Source organism: Podarcis gaigeae, assembly GCF_964106915.1.
Source record: "Podarcis gaigeae genome assembly, chromosome: 2".
Taxonomy (NCBI): domain Eukaryota; kingdom Metazoa; phylum Chordata; class Lepidosauria; order Squamata; family Lacertidae; genus Podarcis; species Podarcis gaigeae.
The window spans coordinates 106,296,676-106,312,030 of NC_139679.1; the positions used below are offsets into that span (position 1 = coordinate 106,296,676).

General features: G+C 48.0%; 2 protein-coding genes and 2 long non-coding RNA genes across 16 annotated transcripts in view; 1 reads left to right on the forward strand and 3 right to left on the reverse strand.

Moving 5' to 3' along the window:
• LOC310837445 (sodium- and chloride-dependent creatine transporter 1-like) overlaps positions 1 to 9,132 on the reverse strand; it is a 30,312-nt gene extending 21,180 nt beyond the window's left edge. Inside the window, exons 1-2 of one of the 4 annotated variants that reach the window (XM_083724054.1) lie at positions 8,532 to 9,132; positions 3,771 to 4,019 (exon numbers count right to left, since the gene is read on the reverse strand). In XM_083724054.1, coding sequence (XP_083580180.1) covers positions 3,771 to 4,019; positions 8,532 to 8,562 — 280 coding nt within the window. In that variant the 5' untranslated portion in view covers positions 8,563 to 9,132. Of the gene's footprint in view, positions 1 to 3,770; positions 4,020 to 5,510; positions 5,741 to 5,776; positions 6,456 to 8,531 lie in introns of those variants that run through there. The other 3 variants (XM_083724056.1, XM_083724055.1, XM_083724053.1) reach the window with 3 other exon arrangements.
• Positions 907 to 3,312, reverse strand: LOC310838205. The gene is made up of 2 exons (XR_014560797.1): positions 2,722 to 3,312; positions 907 to 2,388 (listed from the first exon to the last, which is right to left on the reverse strand). It is a non-coding gene; the product is annotated as an uncharacterized lncRNA (long non-coding RNA).
• Positions 9,133 to 12,459: 3,327 nt separating the features above from the next.
• LOC310838211 lies at positions 12,460 to 14,590 on the forward strand. Its single transcript, XR_014560810.1, has 2 exons — positions 12,460 to 12,864; positions 13,894 to 14,590. It is a non-coding gene; the product is annotated as an uncharacterized lncRNA (long non-coding RNA).
• Positions 13,968 to 15,355, reverse strand: part of USP19 (ubiquitin specific peptidase 19) — a 41,833-nt gene continuing 40,445 nt past the window's right edge. For all 10 annotated transcript variants that reach the window (XM_083723083.1, XM_083723093.1, XM_083723082.1 and 7 more), the window contains one exon: positions 13,968 to 15,053. In XM_083723083.1, coding sequence (XP_083579209.1) covers positions 14,934 to 15,053 — 120 coding nt within the window. In that variant the 3' untranslated portion in view covers positions 13,968 to 14,933. The remainder of the gene's footprint in view (positions 15,054 to 15,355) is intronic.

Below are 15,355 nucleotides of genomic sequence, written 5' to 3' on the forward strand. Positions count from 1 at the left end.
AAATTGTACAGAACAGTGAAGGGAAACAACCCAATTAAATGAATAAATTACATAAAAAGTAGCTGGTCTGGCTCAGCAGTTTCATACGGATGCTAGGAGAAATGTGGACCCAAAGGAGTCAGATCCTGAGAGTCTTCCCCATTTCCATAGAATTATAGGGTTGGGAGGTACCCCAGGGTCATCTAGTCCAACCCCTGTAGTGCAGGAACCATGGCTTTCTCTCCTTTGTTGTCACCAACCTGCTATTCAGGGGTGGGTGGGGATGTTGATCCCTAGCTCCGGTTTACTTCTGCAATGGGTTCTTGTACATTTAGGAGCATCTATCTAACCTCTCTAGCCCAGCACTGTCAACACTAATTTGCAGCAGTTCTCCAGCATTCCAGACAAAAGGAAAATGTCCTACGAGGATACACAAAGTATTGAATCTGGGACCTTCTGCAGTGAGGCTCAGTTTTGTAGCACGAAGCCATCAAAAGCAGCATACAAGACACACAAACTCAGGTTCTGAAAACAAATAAATCATTTCCGTAAACTCTAAAAAAAAGTAAAACCTGCTTTACCAATTCTAAAAACAATGCCAAGAATTCTTAAAAAAATATATGTAATTTTGTATATTTTTATTTCCCCACTGTATATCCTTACTTCTTGTTGTTTTTTTGTTTCTTCCCTGCTCTGGGATTGAAAATGTTCAACGAAGAGCGTGTTACAAATACTTCAAATCAATCAACCCGCCAGAACAAAGGGTCAGTAAGGACCAGACATCATCTGACTACCTCCAGGTAAGCTTTCTGCAGGCAAAATCGGGATGAATGCTCAACAAACAGGTTGACAGGAGGAGCCCCGTTCGCATGTGAGCTTCTAGCACTGAAGGCATTCCCTGGCATCCACTGCAAGCAATCCTTTCTTGAGCATCTGCTTCTGTGTCCTAGAAACTGAATCCTATGGACACAAACCAGTGGACAAGGCCTGGGACCCAGTATTTATACTGCTCCATTTTCAAGTGAAATTCTCCATGGCTAACATCCACGGACCCAGCGGCCTTTAAAGGTGGTTTGTTTCACTCTGCTAGTTCTGTAGTCACATGGCCTTGATTTTATCTCCTCTATGTTATTCCCCCCCCCCCATTGGCTATTTTCGATGCAGGTTATACATAAACCCAGTTTGAATTGCGTTGCTCACTACGTGGATCGAATAAATCAGCGGGGGCACAGAATGATTCATCTGACGATTTTTGCATCTGTGGGTAGGGATGCCTGCTGTACTTTCAGACACTGCCGTGTTTCCCCCCTCTTTCTTGTGTTACAAAACCCTTTGAAAGAAAAGCATCCCAGACTGTTCGGCTCGGCAGCACAGAATCCGCTTGCAAAATCTGCCGATGCCGGTTCGCTCATCTGGTCTCATTGAACCGAGACTAATCTTCCCACCCGGCTAAGGTTTGAGAAGCCAAAGAGTGCCCACAGCAGCTCCTTCACTCTCCCCTCCTTCCCACCCTCTGGAACATCATGTGATGCTGCACACACACTTCCTCAGCTGGGTATGTGGGTTATGCTTTTCCCAGTGGCCACGAGAGTGAGTACAGGACGGAAGGAAAGCCATTAAGGTCCCACATGGAGGAATAAGAGCAGAAAGGAGCAGGAGCACTGCAATTCAGAATCCAGCACTGAATCAGAAGGCTCAGCTAAGGAATCTGATTTCAGCTCTGGGTCTAATAGAAGCAGAGCAACATTACAGAATGATGCCTCTGAGCATGTGTAGAGTTATCCCAATTTTCCATTTACACATGGAATGAAAACAAAGGTTCTCAGGAAAAAGATGGATGTCAGGCTAGAGGAACCACTACTGCTCCCATCAGCTTTGACTACTGGTCATGCTGGTCAGGGATGCTGGAGTCCTGTAACAACTGGGGAGGCAGTGGTTTCCCATCCCTGGGCCGGAGCCTGGCAATCCTTGGAGAGTTAGAAGCAATTTGTAAGAAAGAGTTTTGCTCAAAAGTATATGCATGTGTCTCACTTTTTTCTTCTCTGATAAAAGGATTCTGTAGAGTGGGTTTAAAAAAAAAAAGTTTCCAGATCTGTCAGTGGGACAAAGTCTCTTTCTTACCTCTTAAAAACGACTGTTTGTCTCCAGCCTTACTTACTTAACCAGGTCCCAATTAGAAATAATGCATGGTCAGGGATTAGGCACATTTCAGGGATGGTGCAAAATTTTGCAGCTGCAAAAGTCACAATCTGAGGGTATTTGTTGACCAGGCAGGTGGGGCTGCAGCCGATGCTCGTCCTACTCAGAGTAGATCCACTGAAGTTAATAGATGTGACAAACTTTGGTTCGCTAATTTAAAGGGGTCTACTCTGAACAGAACTTGGCTGGAAATAGCCCCATGATTATTTACTAAGTGGTAACTTAGTCCCATGGACTGCAAGAAGATCAAACGCATCCATTCTTAAGGAGATCAGCCCTGAGTGCTCCCTGGAAGGACAGATTGTGAAGCTGAGGCTCCAATACTTTGGCCACCTCATGAGAAGAGAAGACTCCCTGGAAAAGACCCTGATGTTGGGAAAGATGGAGGGCACAAGGAGAAGGGGGCGACAGAGGACGAGATGGTTGGACAGTGTTCTCAAAGCCACAAACATGAGTCTGACCAAACTGCGGGAGGCAGTGGAAGACAGGAGTGCCTGGCGTGCTCTGGTCCAGGGGGTCACGAAGAGTCGGACACGACTAAACAACAACAACAACTTAGCACACTGCTAACAGTGCATGGAACTAGTTAGGGTGTGAGCATATTCACAGGCAGAAGAGAGAATGTTGTCGTGCTCCTCGCAGTCTCCCTTGGAAGGTTGTGGGCTCTCCTTACTAAGCAGAGGTTGGATGGTCATTTGTCATGGATGCTTTAGCTGAGATTCCTGCATTGCAGGGGGTTGGACTAGATAGCCCTTGGGGTCCCTTCCAACTCTACAGTTCTAGGATTCTATGCAGCTTCTGTGTCAAGTTCAAGCACATGATAAAATGCACATGGTAAAATGAAAAAGGAATGGGACTGCCTAAATGAATACCTTAAAAGCCAAGATTCGAGGAAAGAAATCTGACGGAGTCTGGAATAACCTTGTGAAGTGAAAGGATAAGAAAGAGGGATTTATATCTAGATGCTAGGATAGAGATGATAAGGAAAACAGGAAGACACAATGAGAGGTAAAGGAGGTGCTATGGGATTGGTGGAAGTCAACGTTTATTTTTCTTTTTAGTGTTTATATTATTAATTTGTAAGATTTGGATTTGTGGGGTTTTTTGTATGCTTGTTTTTGTGTTTTGTTATTTTTCATTGTTTGTGTGTGTGGAGAATACTAATAAAAGTAATAATTAATAAAAAAAATTAAAAATCCCACACACCACTTGCTACTGACAGACCTCACACATATTTGTATACTTGCGGTGGTCTTCTGCCACTTAGGAATGACAAAAATTTATCATCTGCATTGACCCAGGCTAACCAGAAGTGAACAGAAGAAGCTACCCACAAAATGTGACAGGACACAGAATAGGGAAGCTGATGTTATGGCCATAGGAGCAGCAAAAAATGGGTTAGGTACTACAGGGCACCAGGATGATTTTGCTCCTTGCAAGTCAATAGAAGCTGCCTCTTCCCAGATCAGCTCCAAGTTCAAATTCTTCCTCCAAAAAAGAGTGTCCATTTTCAGAGAGCAGTCTTCTCGCACTCAGTTTAGACACCCACTCTCACCCACCAAACCTGGTCCCCCGTGCGGCCACCTCCTCACCTCCTCCATTCTTGTAGCAGAGGTATGGGAAGCGCCAGACGTTGCCCAGCCCCACAGCAAAGCCAACACAGGACATGATGAAATCCATCTGCCGGGTCCAGGTCTCCCGCTCAGGAACGGGCAGCTTCCCGGGGCCCATGGGTACCACCAGAGGGGCAGTGATGGCTCTCGCTTCATGGCTGGACTCTGCTGTGCCACCAGTCGCCTCGGCACCCTCTGCCTCAGCCAGCTCTGAGCACCCACTGCCCTCTGTCGAGGCAAAGAACAAAGGTTTAGTCAAATCAGTCAGTAGGTGCAGGGCATCAAGCCAGCTTTTGAACAATCTCAATCTATGGCTGAAAAGGAAAATTAACCTGAGCTTCCTCCTTTTGAGCACGTCTCTTTAATTCCGGTTTCCTAATTTTTGCCACCCAACTTTCACATTTATCTCTGCCACCAACAGGACTAGAAACTTAAAATTTCAGCAAGAAACAGAACCTGGAAGGTTCAGGAGCCACCTGAAAGAATGTACTCCTCCACTTTTTCTTTTCCAGAAATGTATTGTTTCATTTTTGGCATACAAATACCAGTAAAACAGTACGTAACGCATGACAAAGAAACAAAAAGACATGATCATTGGTCAAAATTTAGTATTGTAACATTTTTGTGGCTTGTCCTTGTTTAGTAGCTATTTTCTTCACAGGCTGTAAATTGCCTAGTTTTTATTCATTATACACATGGACAGCAGCGCTTGCTTTTACCCTGGGAGAGAGACTTCAGGGAGGAAACCTAATGATCCACGGAAGCTCACCCTTTCCTGAGTGTCATTTGCAAGATCACTTACTATGGGTTAGTTATACCTTAGCAACCTTCAGCCGTACCCAGCGAGTTGCTCATGGATAACACTGCATCAGCCTGGAGCAAGGTCTGGAGTGCCGCACAGCTTAAGGTCCTGTGCTGCTAAACATATTTATAAACAGCTTGGGCGAAAGAGTAGCTTATCAAATCAGCGTATGGCACAAAGAACGGAGGAGAAGCTAATGCCCTAAAAGTCAGAGACCTCAACAGGCTGGAATGCCGGGCCAAATCCAACAAGATGAAATGCAATAGAAATTCAATAGAAATAGGTACTAAGAATCAATAAGCAAAAATACAGGATTGGGGCTGGGTGAGGTTGGTGGGTTTGAGAAAAGAGACCTAGCTTTGTATCAACGCAGCTGGAAAGGATTTACCATATTTTTTGCTCTATAAGACGCACCAGACCACAAGACGCACCTAGTTTTTGGAGGAGGAAAACAAGGGAAAAAAAATTCTGAATCCCAGAAGCCAGAACAGCAAGAGGGATCGCTGCACAGCGAAAGCAGTGATCCCTCTTGCTGTTCTGGCTTCTGGGATAGCTGTGCAGCCTGCATTCGCTCCATAAGACGCACACACATTTCCCCTTACTTTTTAGGAGGGAAAAAGTGAGTCTTATAGAGCAAAAAAATACGGTAAGCATCTTAGATTATTGTGAGCTAAGCATGAGCCAGCGGTGAGATACAGCGGCGTAAAAAGCGAATGCATTCACATAGGCTGCATTAACAGATCACGAGGAGCAATAGTTCTACTCTTAGTCTGCACTGGTCTGACTGTGCCTAAAATAGAGTTCTGGGTGCCACATTGTAAGACAGACATTGGTCAGTGGAAAGGGTGACCAAGAAAAACACAAGGGGTCCTGGAAACAAAGAAGAATTGCTGAAAAAAGTTGGGTAAGTTTATAACCTGGAGAAGAGAAGACTCCACAAGACATGATGGCCATCTTCGAATATCTAAAAGGCTGCCCCACAGAAGTTGGAAGGAATTTGCTCTCTGTCGCTCCGGAGGGCAGGACCAGAACCAACCAGTGTTAATTGCCAGGAAGCAGAATTCAGCTAAAGGAGTTAGGAGCAACGAACTGGCGAAAGCTGTTCAACAATGGAACAGTCCACCTTGGGAGGTGGGTGGGCTCTCCTCCGATGGAGGCAATGAAGCAGAGGCTGGACACCCACCTGTTAGGGACGCAGTGGTTGCATCCAGGTATTGCAGGTCCCGCGTGGAGCAGAGAGAGCTGAACTAAGTCTACAGCTTGTGACATTTTGGTGCCTCTAGCTGCTGCCTTAGAACATCTGGGTGCTGCAGCATCACCTGGGTAGTGCACCACCCTAAACCCTGCCCCAATCCTTTTCATATAGAGTTACAGGTGATGTAAGGATTCTAATCACTGTTAATAAATGCCACAGTTAATAGTTGTCACAGTGGCCAACCAGAAACCTGTGGGAAACCCGCAAGCAGGACCAAGAGCACAAGAGCACCTTCTCCTGAGGGTTCCAGCAGTGGGGAAAATGACTCCCCCGAATGCTATGGCTTTGCTCTGGAGCCTATTGCTTCCCTGGCCTGGCAAGGGCAGGAGTGGCCCTCGTTTCCCAGGTCGAAAATCAATGCCTCTGCCTGTGCCAACGAGCTAGCTTGGCATCACTGCCTGCCCTTTGAGGCCCATCTCTGCTTTTTCGTTTCTTCGAGCGCCAAGTACTTCAGAAACACTTGGGCGGCTTAACGAAGGCAGGAATTTTCCAGGCCTACCTTTTATATAATGAGCAAAACCCTTTAAAGGGGGGGGGGGGAGGAAACACACACAAAAACCCACCCTCTTTCATTCTGGAGTCCTAGTTTCGACGTCACAATGCAGGGTGGTGAGTCACCCACTAGGCAGCGATGCTGAATCCACACATTCATACACATGCAGAGGGAGTCACAGGAACCCGCACATCAGGAATCACGCTCACAATGGGTTTGCACGCATGCACACACACACACACACACACACACACACACACACTGAAGTGCATACTGGGCTGTTGCACATGCTGGTTTCCATTTCCCCCCACCCTCAATGAGCTGCGGGATGGGTGGGATCCCTTTTTCCTTCTTTCTTTCTGAAGCCACTGAAATAAAGGCTGCGTACGCTCCATATACGCAAAGCACATTTAAAGCACACTATTTCACCCCAAATAATTGTGGGGACCGCACTTTACCTCTTGGGCATATAATTCCCAGGGCCCACTGCAGTTCCCAGGATTTTGGGGGACTGCGCTTTGAATGTGTGGTGTGTACGCAGCCGAAGAGAGAGTTCGCCGGCTCCTCTCCCTTTCCTTCTAGCCAGCAAAGAAGTGCCATGCCAGAGACAAAGCTCATAGGAGAAACATGGGGGTCTGAACTGGAAAGGGTGTTTTCCAGCACCATCGTAACTCTCACTGTCGCCAGCCCCGCTCAACGGACAACCCAAATTCCTCAAAGAAAACAACCTCGCCCTGGGGAAAGCCCTGAAAATCTCCTTTTGTGTTGAGCAGCCTCTGCAAAACCAGAGTGGAGGGTGCGGATGACCCGTTTGCAACAGCCACAACAACAAAAAAGCCCCCGGAAGAGACAAGAGTTGTGAGCAGAGCAAAGCGGCAAACAACAGCCCAGACACAAAGCCCCTTTTCCTCGTTGTCTGGCTTCCCTCCCCCCACAGCCAACGTGCATCCAAGGCCCTGGCATGTGACGGAGCTAATCCTCCCCACTTGTGGGGCTGAGGCTGCCGGACACCCTTTGCCTACCCCCCCTCCCTCGCCTGGGTACAGATCAGCCACTTAGTTGGCACCACTCACGGGCATTCTCTTGGGCAATGCTACGAAGAGCACATGCTTTCTCAATAAAAAGGAATGAGGGCAGGGAGGAGGTGATTGGAGGTTGATGGTTGCACACAAAACAATCTTGTTTTCTCTCACACAAATGTACACACACACACCTTCTGCTCCAGCTGAGTTGTTGCCTTATAAGGGGCTGATGCAGAGAAACCTCCAAGTTCTTCTTTTTGCCAGCTGCCCTCGTCTTGGAAAACCAGCCTACACGAACCTAAGAAGAATCCTGCTGGATCAGGGCCAGTGGCGCATCTAGTCCAGCACACTGTTTTCCCAGGGGCCAACCAGACTCCCCTTATGGGGAACCCGCAAGTGGGATAACTGCTTCGGAGATGTGGGCATTCAGTGCCAAATGGCAACTGTAGTGCACTGCTGGTTAAAGGTGGGTCACAGGACAGCAGCTCCACCACCACAGAAATATGTGGTATAAAGATAAATTTAACAATAAGAAATCGGTCTCCAAATGCACGTTCCGGTTAAAGGGGTCTGAAAAAGCTGGAGGCTGCTGCTGCTGCTTTAGACTACACGCCCTGAGTCCATAGCCCATTGACTCCACATGAGTTCCCCTGGAATACTCACCCTCCCGGTTCGGTATTCAAAAGAATCCCTAACTCTGATTAAACCTCCTGCCGCCACTCCTGCCTTCCAAAGGAGAGGGGGAAATAATGGAGAAAGGGAGAGAGCCATAAAGTACATAAAGTGTGTGCCCCGGGGCACAGCACGGAAAGCCGCAAAGCACAGGGCATCTTGGCAGAGAGAGGAGAGAGACAATGAGCAGGAACACCTTGGCAGAGACAGGACGTACTTCTGGCACAAGGCGGGGAGAGATACAGCCCAGCTGCTTGAACCCATCCATCTCAGGAGGCTCGGTGATGGCAGCATTTGAAAGCAGAGTCTATTGTACTAAGTCTCAGTCCGGAGTCAAGACGGGGCACTGCTCTGTTCACCTGGGTCGCCAGTGATGCTTCGCAGGTGGCATGCCGCCGGGCTACTACTTACCTGAGCCCATCCACAGCAGGAAGCAAGGTGGGAGAAACGAGGACTCCCTGAAACCCCCCACCCCGGAATGCAACCCGGCGCTTACCTGAGCAGGTCTCGGTGGGCACTGGAGCCATTGGCACACTGGGCTAGCGGGCAGGAGGCTGAGACGGGTGTCGGGTGTCGGGAAAGCTGGCTCCGGGTCTTGGGAGGGGGTCTCGGCGCGGTCTCAGAAGCAATCCACAAAGCACTTGAAGGTGAGACGGAAGAACCTCATTGATGGGGATTTACACCAGGGAAACGGGCTGGGGCGGGCGAGGGTCTGGGCAGGGCCTGGAGCTCAGAACCAGGCGGCGCGGGCAGCGCTGAGACGACGCTCCATCGCTCAGCTCCGGCAGCGAGGCTTCTGGCTCTTCGCAGCAGAGGCGCAGCAGAGAAAGGCAGCAGCCGCGGCGACTCCGCTTTGGCCCCCGCCCCGCTCGCGCCTCATTGGCCCGCCGCTGCCGGCATTAGGCCTGCCGCTTGCATGTCGGGAGATGGAGTCCGGGGTGGCGCTTGGGTACCATGGAAATGCAGGGAGATGATGGAGGCGAGCAGGTGCACCAGTGGGCAGGGTGGAGCCAGAGAGAGAGGGAGAGAGAGAGAGCAGGGCCTGGATTCTGCAAGCGCAGGAGCGAAAGGCGCGCAAAGCCCGGCGCAGAGGTTTGGTTCCGCTTTCTAGCCGGGGATCCGAGTTGCTAAGCAGGAAGCGAAAACAAGGCTCGCTCACTCAACCATTTGTTGCAACCCTTTCTTTGTGGGGGGCAGAATAGTTTGTGCAACTACACAGGCTCCTTCCGGGTAGATTTCTGCCTAAACTTTCTGGGGAAGCCCTTCCTCTCCTCCCACCCCACCCAGGCATTTTCGCAAGTATCATCTTAGCTTTGCGAGCTTGTTTACCTAAATCTACCTTCCTGTGGCTAAAATCCGCCGTTGCTTAAAATGAAACGGCCAATGTTAAGGTTTCAGGTGGCCGCTTAAGAGAAGCCCACAGGCCATCAGGAAGGCAGATAAACCTTGCCAAGCAGCCGACGCTGCACAGTGAGGTATTTGGGAAGAGGGTTAACGTGTAGATGAGAACATAGAATTCCAAATAATTTGTAATCCACTGGTAAAGGGCAACCCAGAAAGACTTATTTAAATATCCCCTGGGTCTGTAGATGTATATATTGAGGAAGCTGGGATAACTCTAATTTGTAGAGCAGGAGGCTGTCAATCTCAGGGTCGTGGGTTTGGATCCAGGTTGGGCAAAATATTCCTGCATTGCAGGGGGTTGGACTAGATGACCCTCATGGCCCCTCCAAGTCTACAATTCTGTGATTCTTTCAAAATGTCAGAAAAGCAATCGATGGAATGGGAAAGAAAGTATGTATAAATGTTTTAATGGACAGAGAGTAGCAAAGCAAACTTAGTGAAATAATAAAGGGAATAGCATTACTAAGTATACCGTATTATTGATTGATTACATTTATAGCCTTTTCTCCAATAAGCTCAAGGTAGAGGTTCCCTTGCTCCTCATTTAAACCTCACAACAATGCTGCAAGGTTAGGCTGAGAGGCATTGACCGGCCCAAGGCCACCCAGTGAGTTTCATGTCCAAATGGGGATTTGAACCCAGGTCTCCCAGCTCCTAGTCCAACATTCTGACTGCTTTATCACACTGGCTTTCAAACAGAACACAATTAAGAAAATGTCCAATTGGTTTGATTTAGGAAAATACCTTAACAGGAATCTAAAGTATCTTTGTGGTGGAAGGAAGAGGAAAAGAGGTGCCTGGGGCTTCTCATCCTATAGTGCAATCTGTTTTCAACATGCAAATTTTAAAAGGAATTGAGCCTTCCGGTGACCCTGTGGGAAGGGATTTGTGCAGAAGTATTGTGGATTAATTTGGGGAAAAGAATGGGAATGGTTAGGAAATGGCAACATTAAAACAACTGAATCAAGATAATGATGTCTCTGCCTACCAAGAGTTAATTGAACGAAAGGGGTAATAGACTCCAAATATTTTCAGTTGAGAAATTTTGGGTTCAAAATAAACCGAGAAGGAATTATGTGGAAGGAAAGTGGATTTATAAGGATGGAAAGTGGATTAGAAGTATTATTAACAAAGAGAAAACAGAAAAAATGATATAAGAGGGATATCAATATAGTTGATCTGACAAGAATATAAAAACTTTGATGAAGGTGCGCACCACTTCCTCAGGCCTTCTGTCACACCCTCCGTGAATGTTTTTACATGGCTGGAATATGTCCTTAAACTTTTATTATATCTCTTGCTTATCTGGAAGGGGTTTATGGAGGTGTGTGTTCAGGAACTAGCTGACTGTACAAAGATTAAAGCCATAGCAAGTTGCTATATGGCTCCGTTGAGGATAAAATTAATGCCTCTAAAGCAGAATGCTGTGGATGTACATCTCGTAAGGAAGATACAATACTGCCTGGATATCTCCCCCCCCCCCAAAAAAATGGATTAAAATATTAAGATTACCAAAACAAGTTTTCATCTGGAGTCAAAAGTTTTAAATGTACTACCCACTAGCCCAAGCGGCGTCTGCATTGTTTATAGCACCAGGCTGTGTCAAACTTCTTCCTGAGGTTGAGAAACTTGTGTTTCGTTAACGGGAAGCTGCGTTTCTCAAAAGATGGCTCCATGTTGTACAAAACACATGCGGCCTGGGGGTGGGGAAGGAAGGTGGTCTTCCTAACAACGTATAAGCTGGGGCAGGAAGAATTTGAAAATGAGAATGAACCAAAACGCCTCCTCTGGAAGGCCTGGTGTGTGACTTGGAGAAGCCATTGTTGCTCAGCTTTGCCTCTCCTTCACTCTTGTTACATTGAGAGAATATGGGCCTACCCTCCAAGCAAGCCCGGCTCTGCCATTGGGGAGAGTGAGGCAGCCGGTGCCACCTCAGGCAGCCATTTTTGTTGTGAGGCGAAGGCTGGAAGCTGTCGTTTATCGTTACTGCATTTATTATTTCTTTATTTATATACCACCCTCAATCTGAAGATCTCAGGGCGGTTCTTGAGATAAAAATACAGGATAAAAACAAAAAATAAATAGTTCAGACCAAAACAAAACAAACCCCTTCCGCTGCCAAGGAGCAGGGGAAAGGCGTTTAGACCACCTCAGAGGACAATAATAGTTTATTTGCTGGGTGGGAGTGAGGTGCCATTTGCTGCTGTGCCTCAAGCAGCAAAAATGTCTTCAGGCAGCCCTGAAGATGACTCAGGAAACGGCGACGCAGAGCGTTTTGACCATTTGAAGCGGGGAAGCGCTATGTGTGGAACGGAGATTATTATAGCTTCCTGCCCCATACGAGATAATGCCCATTCCTTCCCTCCTTTTCTTGCCAGCCCGGCAAACACTTCCTCCCACCCCACCCCCAAAGCCGCCCATGAGAATCGGCACTGGGAGCACATTCCCATGGACGGCTTGCCCGGTTGCCATGGCGCCCGGTGAGCAAACAATTCCATGGCATGGCTAAGTCTCCCTATATAGCAGGCAGCAACCAGGCTCACAGGGCAAACACACATACACGGGAGGCCCCTTTTCTCAAGCCGAGGAGTGAGGGTTAATGCCTTAGAAAAATAGGCTGAGGCACAGCCTCCGCCCGCTGCTCCCTTTTGTGATGCGAAAAGAGGCCAAGGATATTTCTGGGGCCTCCTCCCCAATAGGAAGCACATTGTATCTTCCCTGGGCTAGATAGGAAAGTGTGAGAATCAAAGGCAAGGCTGAAGGGCTTCCCACCATTGCGGAGACAGCGTGGTCCAGCAGTTTCCAAACCCTCCGGCTGCAGAGAACCATTTTTTAAAAACAAAAAACGGGCTTCCCTGCGGAGGAACCTCCTCTTGCACAGACCATTCTGGGAAAAGTTCTGGTGCAGGCAATCCAGAATAACTATTCACAGCGGTGACAAGTCCATTTGTCCAATTATGTATAGAAGCAGATGGGGGAAGGTGGTTTTTAAAAGCAAAACGACTCCCAGCCCCACTTCCCTCATCTGTTCACCCCCCAAAGGTGCTTTGCTCTTCTGACGGGCTCCCTTCCCTGCGGGCAAAAGGCACTTGTGCATTGAGGCTATGTGGGGGTAAGAAGGGATTTGATTCTCTTCAGCCATATGCCCCTTTTCGTGCTAAGTTTCCGATCCGACCATTTCATCTCGATTGACCCTCAGCTCATACAAGGTGGTGGTTCAGGACTGCTGGGCCTCCTTCCTCCTCCATGTAAACTCCCCTCCAGTTCCCCACCTGAAGCATGATCGGCAATAGCAGACCACCTGTGTCCGGCAGTGGAAGCCTGTCAGCCATCTTTGAACGCCATCGGTCCATTCTTGTATTCCCAGTTCTTTATACATTAACCTGGCAGTGGTTACTAACAGCTGGATCTCTGCTCCTTTCCAGGTCCTGCCCACCCTTTTCTTGAATTGTTATGTGCTCCCGATATTAAATATGTTCTCCCTTTGGGCTATATAGCACCCCTTTCATTCACTCTGAAGCAAAGCATTTCTGTGGCTCACGTACATTAGAATCAAGTGGGGTTCACTAGGAGGCAAGTTGGCAGGAGGGGCATAATTTCAGTGAAGGAAGTGAAAACATGTCAGGAAACCAATGGATTTTTATTCTGACAAATATTCAGGGAGTAGGGAACTTGCAGTCCCCGCCTGTTGCCAGGCCACAGCTACTATTGCATCTCTGGCCATGGGGGGGGGGGGGTGTCACGATCGCTGGACAGATGGGGGTTGAAATCCAACAGCGTCTGATAGAAGCTTCTGTGTGTTGTCTTTTTTTAAAAAAAAACACAGTGCAACACTATCCCCTTTTGAACTGTTTTTTAGTCATCTTGTTTTTCAAGTGGAAATTCCTGCACACTATCTAGTCTCCTTCCCATCCCACCTGTAAGGATAATGCAGTCTTTTTCCTATCAACAGCCTCTCTGTATGAGAGCTTATTCATTACCACATCAGAAGAAATGCTCATTTGCAGAATATTTTATCTGACACGGCAACTTCTGAGTTTCTCATACGGAAGGCTTTATCATCATGTGCAGACTTATCATTTCAATTAGAGACATGAGAAATCAGTCAGTTGTCTGTTACACTTAGCACTACGTATATCACTCTTGTGATGAATATATTTGGTTATAGTTTTTTGTGTTACGTTAAGGACTCTGCGTTGTTTAAGTCTCCTTCTGCTAATCACAGGGAAAAAGAAAAGCTAAATTCCTGGTATCTGAATGTAAGGATGATGGGAGCATAACATACTTCTAATAATTCCTGATCTACAGGTCCTTTCCTATACATTCAACAGTAATTTTATACAGAAGTTTAAATCGTGCCACCATTCCTTTCTTTCCCAGCTCCCAGAGTGTATTCGCCAAGGAGACAGAAAGAATGAAGGTTCTAATTCAGGTTGCCATTTTTATCTCTACAGTGTTGCCCAGGCTGAGAGCCCATGCCAAGGTGGCATGGCAGCAGACAGAATAGCACACAAGACACAGGAACAAGCGGTGTTGAGTAGAATTTAATGACTCGGGACCCAAGACAAACACCAACTTTATACAAAGACAGAGCAAGACTGAGGCCTCCCTGGGAATGGGCCCAGGACAGCCTCATTTGGTTACAGCAATTCCAAGCATGGATAAAAGGGAACAGGGAGCCAAACATTTAAATAGGAGATGGTACTAGCAGTGGTTCCTCACCCCAAGGGGCCAAGAAATCCAAAACGACTCTGGGGCAGGCAGCCAAGTAGTAGGCCAAGCCGCAGTTCCATGCCTTCCACGTAGGAGGAGAAGGCATAGCAGCAGTTGCCTCCCAAACTGCCAGACTAAGCAATGCTGGTGAAAGGGGTGGGTGGGTGGGTGGGTGCGGAAATCAAGGAAACTGGGAGATGCATACTTCTGTCATGAAGGCCCATTTTGCAGCCATGGTGTCCTGAGCTTGGGATACCAAGAAGGAGCAGATGGGAAATTGAAAGGGCAGGCAAAAAAATCGGGGGGGGGGGGGGGGCTGTGGAATATTGTGAAGCAGGCACCCATGGTATGGCAAATCGGGAGAAGGCCCCTTAGGGGCAGACACCAACGACACCCACCCCCACCCGCCACCCCCAGTAGAACAGGCTGGGTATGCAAGACAAGGAGTGCAGGGCTCGCCACAGCTCCCCTGCCTCTGTGCAAGGCGACCAAACCAGAACCTTTGGGGCAGGAGATGCAGGAGGAACTGCCGCACCGGGGGCACTCAGTGGGTCTCCCCCGGCACAGGGCAGCCTCTAGTAGGGGGACACAAAGGGAAACCTTTCCAGCTTGCAGGGGAGGAGGAAGGGGGTGGAGCAGAAAGTGCTTGTGTGCTTGAGAAAAGGTCACAGCAGCTCCTCCTCCTTCCCACTGCAGGGGGGACGCCGGGGCGGGGTAGGGCGGGAAGCCACAAAACAAAGCCTTCTTATGTACACCCCACCCACCCCCAGTGCAGAACGACTTAGTCAACTTCCTCCATGTTGTTGTAGGATGGAGCAGGGTGCTCTGCGACCCCCTCTGGTGCCAGTGCGGGAGCAACTTCAGGAGCCAGGTTGGTTCCAAAGGGTGGCGAGCTAATTCCCTGCAAACAGAACAAAGCGTTAGAGAGCAGCCGCAAAGGGTGCAAACGTCTCCCTGCCGTGGAAGAAGCTTATTGTCTTGTGTCCAATATGAAATCTCTAGATACACATTGTTTGAAGGTCCGGAAACAGATTTCGGGGAAAGAGTTCATATAAATATAAACCTTATTCATTGACTTCATTCACAAGTTTTATATCCTGCTTGATTGCAACAAAAACCTCGGAGCAGTTTACAAAAGCTAAACGCTACAATTATCAGTTTAAAAAAAAATGGTTACCAAACAGCTATTTAAAGCATTCAAAA